We start from the raw sequence: 16,165 nt of genomic DNA on the forward strand, positions 1-16,165 counted from the left end.
TAATGGTACTATTTTTTTAAATATATATATACATATATATTTTTTTTTTAAGATTTTATTTATTTATTTGACAGAGAGAGATCACAGGGAGGCAGAGAGGCAGCCAGAGAGAGGAAGGGAAGCAGGCTCCCCGCTGAGCAGAGAGCCAGATGCGGGGCTCGATCCCAGGATTCTGGGATCATGACCTGAGCCGAAAGCAGAGGCTTTAACCCACTGAGCCACCTAGGTGCCCCTATAATGGTACTATTTTAATACCGATAACTTTGGGGATGTACACATAGCTAATCACAACTGTAGGCCACTAAGCAGCCATTTAGAACACTTAAGGAAAACAAAATAGTTCTCTGAGACTTTGACATGATGAACATACAAGTTCACTATCTAAACATTAAGTCATCTCTTAAATGGATACTTTAAGTAATCACTTCCTGTACAACCGGAATGAAATATACACTGATTTTAATGACAGTGATAATAAAGTTGGTTACGTAATTCCAAGCCAGTCACCGTGGGGAAAATGATGAGCATTAGTCTTCAGAGACAAAGTTTCTTAAGAGAAATTATTAGCCCTATTAATGTGGTTAACATAAAAAGTGGGGGAAGGGGAAGAGAAAGAAACCTAGCTCTCACAGCAGACCTGTGGCTGACATTTTTTTTAAGGCTTTTCTTTACAGTCTTATTTTGCTATAACTATTAGCAATCTGATATAATTATAGTTTCTTTTAAATGAAAATCATATATTCTTGTCACTGAACCCTTTAGTTTTCCCTGGTGATCCCAGTTTTCTTAACTCTTTCTTATCAAGTGCTTTAGTTTTCCTCCAATAAATGTGCTTAGCTGGGTTTAAGTACTGGAAAACTAAAAAGGACAAGCTCAGTTTTTTCCCCTTCACAACTCTCTGAAAAGAGCTCCACTTTATTCAGACAGAAAGGAAGGAAGTAAATGAAATAAAATACAAATTCTGGTTCTCTTCAGAATGACTGTTTTCTGAAAGATCATTCAGGTCTATACCATATTTTGGAATAAATACCTCTATTCTAAAAGAGTCAATGAGTTATAGAAAATAATGAAGGGAGAATAAAACTAGGAGTGTTTTTACTCATAGTTTTTATTTTAGATGTTAAAGAAACTAGAAGATAGGTCAAGAATATCCAAATAATTGTTAAAATCCCTCTGCAACTAAGAAATGGGTAGCAAGATTATGTGTGATTTCTGTTTTCTTCCTCATGCCTTTTCTAAATTTTCTAAAACAGTATTACAGTAAACACATGTTACTTTTATCAGAAGAAAAGAGGATTTAAGTGCTTTTCTATTTCCGGTTGCCAGGTCAGCCTCCTGATGCAGCTCTTAGTGAAGATCAAGAGCTTATACTTTTTCCTTAAAACCACACTCCTGGCACAGTGCTGAACACGTACTGGGCGTTCAGCAAGTCTGGACTGACTAATTAATTGATGTGGGGCTCCTTCACTTTTGTACACCTCTGTACTTAAAACACTGTTCTCAAGGGTGTCTAAACACACTTAGAAAAAGCTGCTCTGGTTTTAAATGATCTATAAATTCTCTACTAAAGTAACTTCTCTATATTCATCACCTCTTAAGAGCAAATGAGTAAGGTGACATTTTCATGTTGCTAGTTACAAGTTGCTCAGAACAAAAAGCCACTATCTTTTGGTTTGGATGAAGATTTGCTCTAAAACTCAGTTACTTGAGGATCTCAGACATGACCCAATCTTTAGATTTTTATCAAGAATGCTGCCTCCACATTACAATTGTAGATGTAAAGTTTAAGTATTAAAATTTAGATTATTTTTTCCCAGGGAGAAGCCTCCACTTCTTCTGGCAGCAGTGCTGGGAAAGGATTGCTATAATCTCCTTAAAGACAGCACCACCACCACCCCTCCATATTTCCAGCCTCAATGCTTGGCTGGTATGTGGGGCAGAGTAGGTATTTTATAATTGTTGAAGATTGAATAAATCAATTCATCTACCAACATAACTACCAACCTAGTTTGTCATAAAGTGGACATAGTATGTCCAGGGAGAAGAGTAGTCTAAAAATTATTTAGGGTATTAAAACAAAAACCCTACCAAATATACAATAAAAGGGCAAAATACACTGTTTTCTACAACATGTTAGACCAGTCGTAAGAATACACGTGCCTAATAATTATAAATGTGATGGCGAATAAAGCTTCTTAATTTAGTATCATTTTAACAAAGAGGTGGATTCTAGAGTTGAATTGATAGAACAAAAAAATTATTTTGAGTAAGGATCAAGTCATGAAAATTGTTCACCTCATAAAACAGATATAATAAATGTACCTTGAACGAAAACGCATCACTTAAAGTGACAGTTTCTTTAGCATGTCTAAGGAGTGTTTTCTTGAAGTTACGCATCTGTTTTTCAATAATATCCTTTTTTCTTTTTATTTTTACAAGTTTTGTGTGCAATCATATATGTGACCCAGATATTCAATGCCACCTTACTAATGCTAAGACAGCTATTGTATCCATAAAACCACGGCACAGTGTCTAAATCAGGAGCTGAATATGTTCGTCTACCTTTTATCGGCTCTAAAAATGCAGAGCAAACATTATCTATTGTTAATTACCTGTAAAGTAGGGCTTTAGCCACTTCCCCTGTTTCTAAGAGCCCTGAAGTGAAACCTAAAAGAAGTCACCCATTGTTTTCAATTGTGCAAGGGCCAGGAGCAAACAGGGCTCAAATTGCAGCTCTGAAAGGCCACAGGAAATTGGCATACCACTAATCTGCACTCAACTATTCAAAGAAACAAAGCCCGCATTCCTGCTGAAAAACTCACCAGCAGAAACCCAAGGCAGATCTGTTCAGTAAGGACCACAGAATAAATCTGCAGAAATAAAAGTTTTAATTAGAGTACCAGGAGACCTGGCTCTAGTTTCCTAGCTCTGAGAGTAACACGCATCATTTAGATTTCCACCTTCCCAATTTTCCCCAAAATGAGACTATATAATTAGAAGACTTTCCACTTAATAATTTGAGCAGGGATGGAGTTGGAGGGGACAACCTAATAAGAGGCCAACTGTTCACTATAGATAGCTGAGTTATAATAAATTAGGATACTAAAATAATCAAAATCCAAAACAATTTAAATTTGCTTTTGTGCATTTGGGCTATATACATTCCTTGTCAATTCAACAACATTGTTTCTAAACCATAGGAATGGCATGCAATTAAGAAACTGGCCAGATTATCTTTCATATGAAACAGCACAATTTAAAATGAACTCCCTATAAAATTCCAGTACGGCAGTGTCGTAGCCAATGAGGTTTATCCAAGGCACGATTACTGCTAATTGAAAATCCAAGTATGAATATAGGGAGAGTCGTTCCAATGAAATGTTCCATCACAGCAAAGTCATGGGCAGAACACTGCTGCATCCTCACCAGCCGGGGGGCATACTCATGAGTTCTTGCAGAGTGAGCATCAGGGAGACAGCAGAATTAACCAACAGAGTCAGCGAAGTTAGGTTTTAGTCCTAACTTTATTAATAAATGGGAAAATCCTATTCCCTCCCTGTGTCAAACTTATCTATAAAACTAAGCTAATAATTTGGTTCCTTCTTAACTCACAAGTTTGTTGAAATACCAAGTTTTATAAACCTAAGTACTTATAAAAATATTACATGTAATATGCAATTTAAGATATTACTGTATTTACTAAGAATAATGTTCTGGAGTGCCAGGGTGGCTCATTCGGTTAGGTGTTTCCCTTCGGCTTGGGTCATGATCCTGGGGTGCTGGGACTGGGTCCCACATCCCACTTTGGGCTCCTTGCTGAGCAGGTAACCTGCTTCTTCTTCTGCCTCTCCCTCTGCCTGCCACTCCCCCTGCTTGACTCTCTCTCTCTCTGTGTCAACTAAATAAATAAAATCTTTTTTTTTTTAAAAGATTTTATTTATTTATTTGACAGAGAGAGATCACAAATAGGCAGAGAGGCAGGCAGAGAGAGTGAGAGGGAAGCAGGCTCCCTGCCAAGCAGAGAGCCGATGTGGGACTCGATCCCAGGACCCTAAGATCATGACCTGAGCCGAAGGCAGCGGCTTAAACCACTGAGCCACCCAGGCGCCCCTAAATAAATAAAATCTTAAAAAAAGAATAATATTCTAATTTGAGTAATACCTTGAATTACGTAATATTATTATAGATCTATCCAAAGAGCATTCAAAAGCATTTATAGCCATTGTTCATTTGAAAAAAAGGGAGGTTTTGAAGAGTTTTGTGTCTATGCCAGATTCAGCAGGAAGAGTAAACAATGGTTTAGTATCTAGGAGAAGGACCATTAGTACCTAAGAAGCTGAGAAGGGCTCCGGCATTCTCCAAGACTCGCAAATCAACTCAGTATTTGTTACCCTTAATGATACTTTTGACTCTTAATGAAAAAGACCAAGTGGTTTGTATTATGAATAACTTAGAATACATTAGTAAAATGAAGGAGTAATTCCAGGCACTTCCATGTCAGGCCTATTTGGGATGTTATAGAGAGGATGCAGTGGGGTAAAAGGAACAGTGGGTAAAAGGTAAGTTGTTTCAATGACCTCTGATGTCGGTCTCCTCCAGTGCCAATTCTTAAAACTATTCTTTTCTGGAAACTTGAACATAATCAATGATATTACCAGAATTTTCTACACCAAATAATTACATAATATTTTTAGAACTCTATTTACTAGCAATATGCAAGACTAAAATGGTTTAAAGTAGGTTACATATCATATCAGAATATGTATTTTATTACCATAGTGAATGTCCCTCTCGTTAGAAAAACAAGATCCAAATATAAGATTTTTTTTTTTTAAAGATATTGTTTATTTGAGGGAGAGTGCATGTGAATAGGGGGGAGGGGCAAGGGGGAGAGGGAAAAGCAGATTCCCTGCTAAGCAGGGAGACCAATGCAGGGATTGGATCATGACCTAAGCCTAAGGCAGATGCTAAACCCACTGAACCATTCAAGTGTCCCTCAAATATAGGTTTTTTTGTGTTTTTTAAAAAAGATTTTATTTATTTATTTGACACAGAGAGAGAGATCACAAGTAGGTGGAGCAGCCGGCAGAAAAAGGGAGGGAAGCAGGCTCCCTGCTGAGCAGAAAGCCCAATGTGGGGCTCTATCCCAGGACCCTGAGATCATGACCTGAGCTGAAGGCAGAGGCTTAATCCACTGAGCCACCCAGGTGCCCTAAATATAGGTTTTTTAAAAAGGGCTTGTAAAATGCGGGGAAAAAACATCAATACATATTCATTGAATGCCTAGTATGAGCAAAGACCTTTGGGGTGCAGGGAAATCTACAACATAATTTCAATCTCAGAGAATTACAATGTAGAAGGAGAGATAAAACCTAATTTTTGAAGCGTGCCAGAAAATTCTACCCTAAATATTCCATTTTAGCTTAAGAATTATTTTTAGCTAAAGGCACTAAAAAACAGCAAATGCTCTGATCTCCCCTTTAATTCCTGAAAGCAAGAGATAAAACTCCCCTGAGAAAGATGCCCTCCCAGGACCAGAAGGAAAGGAATATTCTTAACATCAGATTTGGGGAGGGGAGGCTGTACAAATCTGTACAAATGGACCTAGTTAAGATAACTCTCTTTCCTTTAGTCTCCCTATATGTCTTAGTTACTTTCCCCACAATTGTTTCTCTTTGATCAACCTAGTATGAGTACTTAGGCCTAGCCACTTCCTTGGGTGTTCATTTTTCTAAGGGGGCTTCCATGCACATGTAAAAGTCTGATTGCTTTTTTCCTGCTAACTCACCTCATGCCAATTTAATTCTCAGGCCCAGCCAGAAATCTTCAGATGGCAGTGGTGAAGTTTGGTGTCCTCTGCAGCATTAAAAAGTAAACATGAAAATTAATGAGCAGTTTACACAATGTTGTTACTAGAAAAATTCTAGGAGAGTTTATTTTATCATAATTCAGTCAAAGAAGTAGGATTTAGACCTTGCTACTAAAGACTAGAATTTAAAAGATAAAAGCAGTCCCTGAGGTCAGGATTTGAAGGTATGTTTTAGGAACAGAGGCCAATTCCATTGGATAGAAGATTTATGTTGCAGGATAAGCAGGAGAAGACCCCCAAGCAGGGCTGGTTGGGGGTCTGATAGCAGAGCTATGAAAACCCAGGGCCCAAATTTTCACTTAATCCTATAGTTAATGCATGGGGTGACTGCAGGAAAAGATAGGGCAAGAGGGTAAGAGTAAACTTGGGGTTTCAGAAAGACATACAGTCTGATGAACTGGAAAAGATTAATTTTTAATATGGTTATTTGTTATGCAGCCATGCTGTAGGCCAGTAACATCATATGATAAATGACACAAATGTTTCCAAGTGTAAATCATCATATTCCAACTAGGCAGCCACCAACAGACACACATTTTCCATTGGGTCAAAAGGACCCAACATTTTATTTGCACACAAAAATACAGTTCTGTTTTTTCCCCTTGAGAAACTGCCCCATAGGTAATATCTGAACGGCCACCATCGTGAAATCACTGCTCTGTGTTCAGGGCTGCCTGTGGTTGAGTTAGTCATTTGTTGTGCCATAGGAAGGAGATGACAGTTACTGCTTGGATATATTTGTAGGGCATAACCTCAAAGGGACTTCCTCACACTCTATAGTAGAAAGAAATAAATGTTTGTTTTGAAAGATAAGCATAGTTAAGTAGGAAAAAATGCTCAAGGGCAAATACTTTTGAAAAAAGTGCTTTATGAAAGAATGTTGGGTTTTGTTGTTTTGTTTTGTTTTTCAAGAAAGGCAAGTTCAAGCAGATCTTTTTTTTTTTTTTTTCCAAATGAACTGCCTGCTTTTCTTCTTTCCAAAATTTGCCAGATTTTACAATCCATATGAAGCATATTTCCCTAAGGATTAAGAGACTCTCCCCACCCAGTTAAAATCTTTACTTAAGAAATTAAGGGACTACATGTTACCTATTTCATTGCCAAGGAGGAAAAAAAATCCCATTATCATCATAGGATGCAAGGAAATGTGAACTTTCACACTTGACTTTTTTTTTTTAACTAAACTCTTGAAATCAAGCAATGCCAGCTTCCCTCAAATTCAAGTTATTCTGCTTTATAGCATTTCCAAGTCTCTACATGTGCCACAAACCACCTATAAAATGTAGAAAAATTTTTTAACTCCAATACCATCACATAAATCCTTTCAAACTATAAAGAAAAAAAACAAACAAACAGCCAATTCCAATCCCAAAATTATTTTGTCCTTCATTTTGTATAGCTTCTGCAAGCATTTGGATTTTATTGCTTTCACCTGTTGTTATGGTGCACTCTATTTAGGAATTGTAAATTAAATTCCCAGGCCTCAAGTATACACAAGGTCTAGAGTATAGGCCTCTGAAAAGTAGTTTTCATGTGTTTTTCTCATTCTGCCAGTTCACTTTCCTATTAGATGTTTATCCTTGGATAAGTCATTTCATCTCTCCGAGGTCAACTTTCTTTGAAATGAGGGACGACAAAACTAAGCAGCTTTCGAGGTCCCTTCCAAGTTTGATTTTGAGTGGCCCCAAGTTATTCTGTAATTTTCATTCTCAATCACCTAATACACATATTCCCCAACCAGTCACCTTCCTTTGTCCACCATTGTCACCACCACTTTTGACTTTGACAAACAGGCAGAGAAAAACACAGGAAATAAAAACTGACACTGAGGTTGCAAACACTGTTTTTAAACTTCAGTGATTCAAGATGTAAAGCCTGAGGTAAGAGGGAGACAGGGTGTAGAGGGAATCGGGAGTTAATGTTTTTAGATAATCAGGAGAATATGGTTGGCTTATTGAATTTCCTAGTTTTGGAATTTGGGATTTCTGATCCCAACAAAGTTCAGATACATAATTCACTTTTCTGAATGATAGACAATGAACTCTGTTTAGGGAGCTGGAGTAGAAAAAATATTTAGTTTCTGTTTGATTTTTCAAAGGCTTTGATTCTCTTTTCTGCCTCGTTTCCTGCATTCAGTCTACTTCATTACTCATTAAGTGTTCTGAGAGGGATGTGGTCTAGGGGGAAAAAAAGATTCTTAAATCTGCACAACTAGAATGTTTAGTGTGGAAAATTTTGGTCTCCTTATACATTTCATTTATACAAATGTTCTTTCTGCCCTATGTTACCAAAAATAACTTGATTGGCACTGAGTCACCCAGAATCCTCCTCCCTCATCTTCCTCCAAGCATTACCTGAAACCCACCCCTTCCTTTTAATTTCCATTGTCCATGTCACATTCTGGTTGAGGTGTCAGCCATTCTATTATCTAGCTGGTCTCCCTCTTCCACTCTAGGTTATCCTCCGTAGTGCTGCCTGAAGAAGCATGCTGAAACTAATCTGGCCATGTTATAATCTCCTGTTTATAATCTGTAGTGTCCATGATTCTAGTCACCCTATTCTATTCTATTCTATTCTATTCTATTCTATTCTATTCACTCTTCAACATGACATTCACACTTTCCATGACTGGCTCCTATCCTTCCCACAGGCGCCTTACATTTCTTTCTTTCTTTCTTTCTTTCTTTTTTTATTTCTCTCCTTTGTGGCATCTTTATTTTTCTATCTGGTACATGAACAAAGTGAACGTGGTCAGAAAAGTCAGCTGCACTGAAACACTCGAGCGGATGGTAAAACAGAGGGCGTGTGGACATGGAAGGGCTGGGTGGCAGTTCCAGATCAGCTTCCCCCAGAGGGCTTGTGCACCAAGCCCGCGACCAGAGGATGCTCTGGGCAGGACCGTGCAGTGCATCTCTGGTGAGGAGGGACAAGAAGGACCAGTCACAATAGGGACTGCAGGCAGGCATGAGTTTATTGGCTTCAGGCCTCACACTCCTGCTTGATGAAGTTGATTAGACCATTGGTGGAAGAGTCGTGAGAGGTCACTGGGCTACTGCCGTTAAGCTCGGGCTCGATTTTCTTGGCCAGCTGCTTCCCTAGCTCCACCCCCCACTGGTCAAAGCTGTTGATGTCCCAGATGATGCCCTGAACGAAGATCTTGTGCTCGTACATGGCTATCAAAGCTCCCAGAATGAATGGCGTGAGCTTGGTGAACACAATGGAATTGGTTGGGCGATTTCCTTTAAAGACCTTGTGTGGCAACAGCTTCTCCAAGGCCTCTGGACTCTTCCCCGTGGCCTGCAGCTCCTTCCCGGCCTCCTCTGTCGACTTCCCCTTCATCAGGGCCTCTGTCTGGGCCAAAAAGTTGGCCAGGAGGATCTTGTGGTGCAAACCCTTCCTTATCGGGTGCTGGGTCTGGACTGGGATGAGGAAGTCACAAGGTATCATCTTGGTGCCTTGGTGGATGAGCTGGTAGAAGGCATGCTGGCCATTGATCCCTGGCTCCCCCCACAAAATGGGGCCCGTTTGGTGGTCCACACGAGTGCCAGACTTGGTGATGTACTTCCCGTTGGACTCCATGTTGCCCTGCTGGAAGTAGGGTGCAAAGCGGTGCAGATACTGATCATAGGGCAGCATGGCCTGCGTCTCGCACCCAAAGCAGTTGATGTACCAGATGCCCAGCATGGCCAGGAAGACAGGGGCGTTCTTCTCCAGGGGCATCATACGGAAGTGCTGGTCCATCCAATGAGCCCCTGAGAGCAGCTGCTCGAAGTTGTCAAATCCCACACGCAGTGTGATGGAGAGTCCAATGGCTGACCACAGCAAGTAGCATCCTCCTACCCAATCCCAGAACTCAAACGTGTTTTGAGGGTCAATCCCAAACTCCTTCACTTTGGACGTGTTGGTAGACAGGGCAACAAAGTGCTTTGCAACTGCAGAAGGGTCCTTGGCTGACAGGAGAAACCACTCCTTCGCGGTGTCTGCATTCGTAATGGTCTCCTGGGTGGTAAAGGTCTTGGAGGCAATGATGAACAGGGACGACTCAGGATTCAGGATGGCCAGAGTTTTGGCGATGTGGGTCCCGTCGATGTTGGAGACAAACCAAACCCAGGGACCTCCCTAAGAGTACGGCTTAAGGGCTTCGGTCACCATGAGGGGTCCCAGGTCAGAGCCGTCAATGCTGATTTTAATGACGTCCGTGAAGGGCTTGCCCGAGTACCCCTTCCATTCACCACTACGGACGCGCTGACAGAAAGACTTCATCTTCTCCAGGACCCTGTTGACCTCTGGCATCACATCCTTGCCATCCACCAGAATGGGTGTGTTTGACCAGTTTCGCAAGGCCACATGCAGCACTGCCCGTTCCTCTGTGAAGTTGATCTTCTTGCCGCTGAACATGCGATCCCGGGCAGCCTCCACGCCCCTGAACTTGGCCAGGTCCACCAGCATCTGCATCACAGTGTCGGTCACAAGGTTCTTTGAGTAATCCACCAGAATATGCCCATGGCTGGTGTTCAGGTTCAAGCTGAAGTGGCTGAAGCGTTCCTTGTCCCCCTCGAAAAGGCGGCGCAAGTTGAGGTCAGAGCCTTGCTCGCAGTACCATTTCTGCAGCTTCTGGAACTGCGGATTCTGGGTGAGCGCGGCCATGGCGACAGCAATGGGGTGCACGGGCTTGGACGAGCTTGGAGGAGGAAGAGGGGGCGGGCGGCGCGGCTCGGCGCCTTACATTTCAAACATACTAAGTCACTTGCAGTTTTCCCATCATGCCATCTTCATTCCCACGTACACGTCTTTGCATTAACTGAAATGCTTTCCTCTCCCCTGTCTCCCTCAAGAATAACTACTCATCTTTCACACCTCTTTTATGAAGCTTTCCCTGACGTGCAAAGACAGATGTGGCTGTCTCCTCCTAGACTGATTCCATAGGCCCAGTTACCAACCAAAATAACTGCTCCAATCGCATGGCTAAAAACTTGTGAATTACTAGCCAAAGACCGGGATCCTCAGCACCTAAGACATTGTTGCTGAATAAATGATTAAAGGGTTGACAGAGTCAAGCAATTCTTCTTTTTCCTCAAAACTGCCTATATTGTTGACAAAAACTCTGCAAAAATAAGAATTCAATTTGGTTATTAATCTTTGCATGTTTCCTTAATTTGAAGCTTTTAAGAATAAACCTAGCAAGGCAGCTAACAACAAATATTTACTGAGCTTCTACTCTCCTGCAATAAGCACTGTTCTAGGGATTAGATAGCAAGAGGTTAAACTGATATGTTTTAGTTTCATCTTTATCCTGTTTTTCCTAATTGAATTGTGTTTCTGGTACCAAAGAACAAACCCAAAATGGTCAAAGGCAGATATAAAGAAGAAATTATAGGTACTTCCAAGAGCAGGTCTATAAACCACAAACTAACCAGTGAGAACTCCACATACTCTGTAAATAACTCTGATACAAGGCAGTTTTCTTTATAAAGATAAGGCCTCTCTACATTTGGAGTACAAGGCAGATTCTGGGTGGCCCAGAAGAATAAAATGTACTTCCGTTAAGGAATCAGATTTATTCACAGTTTCTACTGCAAATCTGCAACCTGCAGACTCTGTGAAGTAGACGAGGCTCAGATCTTGGACCCAATCCCTCCGCCTTCTTAAGTGCCTCTGAAGTGCACAAAAGCTTAAAGAAGGGAATGTGGAAAGAAAAGGTCTTTTGGCTCTGTGTATTATTTTGACTGAACTGACTGGTCAATCAATTTTCATGAAGATCTCTTCTTTATTCAATAACTGATTTTAATAGACGATTTGTGCTATAAATGGAGCACATCCCATTTGAAATAAATTCTACTCCACTTGTTCCTTCCTTATTAAGAAATCTCATATTTTTATCAGATCCTAATTACTTAATTTATAATCCATTAGTTTAAAAGCAAGTTAAACTGTCTGAAAACATCCTTTCTTAACATAAACACCAGCCTCTACATTTTCCTCTCCATCTCTACCTCTGGCATCTTAATACCTAATTAGCAACTCTTTTAATGCATTGCCTGTTTTCTTCTCTTCCTCTTTGGCTCCAAAAATCTCCTCTCTGCCTCAGTTACTCATCAGCATGGAGAAACCCCAGTTTTCTTTAGCATTTAAAAACAGCCCACCTTCTAAGATCTTGGCTCGAAAATTCACCTCTGAACTCAGCTGTCTACCTTTCTCATGTAGGCACTCTCTGTAAACCTGTGTTTCATCCTCATGGGAAACTTCATCCAATTACTCTGGTCAGTCATTTCAGCATACAGACTACTGTCTTAAAATTCCTGATCTCCTTCAAATTCACCATTTCTTACTGGTTCCTTATTCTCTGCCTTAACTGCCCCTTTAACCAACTATAAGCAATGTCTAGATAACATCTGAAAATGCTTAGAGGTCTACAAAACATTCTCTGTTCAACCGGAGCTGAGCTCTGAGCACTGCTCTTCACCTCATCAGTTCTCGCTGAATATGCACTAGCATCCCCACATCTAGCCACTCTAGACATCTGCCCTCGGGAACCAATTAGGGTGCTGGATGTGTCCCACCTATTAATAGAAGATCATCCTCCCCCCCCTTTTAAAAAATTTTTATTTATTTGAGAAAGAGAGAGAGAGAGAGCGTGCACTAGCTGGGGAAGTAGCAGAGAGGGGGGGAAGCAGGTTCTCGGCCGAGTAAGGAGCCTGATGAGAGACTGGATCCCGGAGGACCCTGGGATCATGACCTGAGCCCAAGGCAGATTGCTTAACTGATGGAGCCACCCAGGCGCTCCAACCACCCTCTTGTAATTAAAATTAGAGTTTCTACAACTTCCTTGTTCTCCCTCTTAAAATTCCACTGTATCTTTCTTCCTTCTCTTCTTTAATTCTTTCCTTTGGGAGCAGAACAATTCTTTCCAGGATTAAAGCACTCCTTTGTGCTTTCTCTTCTAGATCCTCCTCCCTCTTCCGGAATTCTGTTCCTTCAGCTATTTCTCTGCCCCATCACTCTTTCTCAAATACCCTTGCTCTCTTCCTACGAAAAGGCTCAGGTTTATTATTCCAAAAATCCTCCTCAGCTGTTACCTGCCTCCAGTTACTTTCTTATTATCTCAGAATTTCTAGAATGAATAGACTTGGAGCTGTTACCTGCATGTATTTACCACCCATTCGTTTCCTAATCCCTTGCAATCCGGTGATTACAATTTCACGCAAATACCACTCACCAAATTTAGTTGAGTCTCCACAGCTTTTGACATCTAATTACTAATTTCCATCTTGAAAGTGTTTAGATTCTAAAACACACCAATCTCTTGGGGCCTATTCTTCTTTGACCAACCCTCTTATCTGTTGGCTCTACATTCTCCCTCTGTCCCCTAAATATAGATATGTCCCTAGCCATTCTTTCCTCTGAGGATCTATGCTACAGATTCCCTATCACCCCCATGTGGATGACAGCCATCACCACCTCTTAAACCTTAGACGGTTTTTTTCAATGACCTGCTGGCAACTCACCCACACTTTAAGTTTATCCCAATAGAACTTTTCCCACCCCAAGTACCTCCTAAACTAATTCCACCATTCTTTTAACAGAACTACCATTTGCATATTCACCTTGTACCAAACCTTCCAAATCATTTTCAGTTCTTTCCTCTATCTCAAACCCACATATGAATAACTGCAAAGTCCTATGAATTTAGTATTTGTAATACTTACTCATATTGTTGACCCCTTCTTTCCATTCCTATTAACCTTCAAGCCACTTCTGACTCTTAATACTTTTGGCTTTCTTTTTCAAGGCTGGCTTCCTTATCTTAATACATGCCATTTTAATCTCCCACAACTCCCCACATACCTATAATAGAATTCAGAGGTGCTGCACTGTGGCTGTGCCTTACAGTCATCTCAGTGCTTATAAGAAAAACAAAAGCCAAAACTCTCCCACCAGAGATTCTGATTGAAATGGCTGAGATGGGATCTAAGCACAGGTTTTGTTTGTTGTTAGTTTTTACTCTCAGATGACTTTAAAGTATAACTAAAGTTGAGAACCACTCGCTGTTAGCTAGCCAAACTGAAGTTAGTTTTCTCAAACACACACTTTTTTTCCTTATATCAAATTTATTTAGCTAGTTTTGTCTGACTCCCTTCTTATGGCATTTATTTCTCTGCTTTGGACTGACATTCATCCATTGTGCTTCAACAAATTTGCTCAATTTTATAATTTATAAATTAACCTGGAAATTCTGTTTAAATCCCCCTTCCAATCAACCTTCCCTTCCTTCCAGTAATTTACCACCACATGTTCACATATAGCAAGTAGTTTTAAGAAAGTTTTTGTTTTTGGCAACTAGATCATGACTTTAGGTAACTAACCTCTGAACCTGACTTCTCATCTCCAAAGATGGATTAGATGATCTGTAAGTTTCCTTCTAGCACTAAAATTATGATTCTATGTTTATCAAAACAAACTCTTGGCCTATAAGTGAATGATAGAAACTTCTAGTACATTTTCCCAAATATGCCCAACTCAAAACAGCTCTAGGTTCTCTGACAGTTTTTGCAGTTAGAGTTATTACCATATCTAGTAGGATTCAACCATCTAATACCAACCTTTTTAACAGTGCAAAATAGAACACTTAAATTTGCTTTTTAATCACTACAGTCCTAATGCAACGAAAACAATGGTAAGAAGTAACATCACCTAAATTCTTAAATCTAGATGCCAACTAAGTATTACTTTTTAACAAACTGATTAAATCAATTTGTTATATTATTACCACATAAACCTGGCCAGAGGAAGCACACAGGCTCAGTTTTCCAATGAAGTTGTTAACTTTAATATTAACATTAAAAAAATAACCTTGACAATGAAGTCATTTGCTACGTATTCCTGATAGCTAAGGGCAAATAGTATTTGCAAAAAAAAACTACCTTCACTTCCTAAATTATAGTCAAATGCACTAATTATGAAGTAAAAACTTCCTGGTAGAGTATGGAACGGTAAAAGCTAATGGGCAGCATTAAGGTACCGGCTTATGGCTAAGAAATGAAGAAAAACCTGTGTCAGATGAAGGAGTCCTGGCTGTATCCTAGTTATCATGAACAGTTTATCTTCCAAGCTAGGCCTGTGTTTCTACATCCTCAAAATGAAGACTTCAAGCTAAAAAAGCAGTTCCAAAATTGTCTGACAAAATAATCCAAGATGCTTTTTAAAGATCAAAATACAGAATACAAAGCTCCTACCCTAGAGATTTTTCTGATATAAGAGGTCTGAACTATAAGACTTCTGAATTTTTAACTAGTGACCTATTTGTTTTTATACGTGGTTGAGAAGCATGATGCAAGATACAAAACCCATTTCTAGCTCTAGAATTCTTCTGCATATAGAATAATACACACAGATGTTCAATAAATAGAGGAAAATGACTTGGTAATAGTCTGAGAGAATATTAGAAAAATCAGTAACTTGTCAATTAAGTACATGGCTGTTTTTATTATATGCAATCAGTGAAATAATAGGAAAAAAAAAGTCCTTCAACTGCCAGCTGGCCAAAGGAGGATTTAAAGTTTTGTTTTCAAGATGTTTAAAAACATGAAAATCTCTCTTGCAATTAAAACAAATACATAAAATACAGTGGGAGGTGGGATAGGTTTTAAGAAACTATCTTGACCCTCTTTTTTTGTTTCAATATTTCAGTGTTTCAAAGAGACTGTACTTTTTCAGCTAAAGAGGTGTATACAAGACATGTCGTGAAATACATTACTTTATCTAAAAACTAATGGGGGGGTGGATTCAGGAAAAGGAGACAATTTCAACAATTAAATCAATCTTCTGGAAATGAATCCTCTGAATTTGGTTCCAGTATCAATTTTAGGGTAAAAACAAGACCAGTTTTAATTCACTTCCTTTCACTTTCAAGAACATTGTTTCTTACTTTTCACTTTTGTTAGTAATAACCGGGATGTTCTATGGTTTGGATTTTGGAAACCATATAATTATTACAGACTATAAGGTTTCACCTTAGGCCTTCACAAAAAGCAGCATATCTACTTTTTTGCATTTCATTTTCCTGCTAGGTTATATTTTATAAGCTCTGTTGACAGGAAACTACTCAATTATAGAAATCCCATATTGGTTTTATTTACAATTAAATTATCTAAATAAAACTTCTCTGAAATTGAAAAAACTGGCAGTCAGAAAATATGCTGGAAAGGAACTACTTAACAAAAATAGTCATTCTGTCAAGCTGTAGTAACTGAGGAATATAGGGACAAAATCATGGATTAAGAAGGAAAGAAGGCTATC

The 16,165-nt window shown here is 39.5% G+C and overlaps 1 protein-coding gene across 1 annotated transcript; it reads right to left on the reverse strand.

The window, feature by feature from the left end:
• Positions 1 to 8,567: 8,567 nt before the first annotated feature.
• LOC123936663 (glucose-6-phosphate isomerase-like) lies at positions 8,568 to 10,580 on the reverse strand. The gene is given in 1 exon segment (XM_045997143.1): positions 8,568 to 10,580. A coding segment is annotated over 1 exon segment (1,668 nt). The 5' UTR covers positions 10,517 to 10,580; the 3' UTR covers positions 8,568 to 8,848.
• Between the last annotated feature and the right edge of the window lie 5,585 nt (positions 10,581 to 16,165).

Source organism: Meles meles, chromosome 2, assembly GCF_922984935.1.
Source record: "Meles meles chromosome 2, mMelMel3.1 paternal haplotype, whole genome shotgun sequence".
Classification (NCBI taxonomy): Eukaryota; Metazoa; Chordata; class Mammalia; order Carnivora; family Mustelidae; genus Meles; species Meles meles.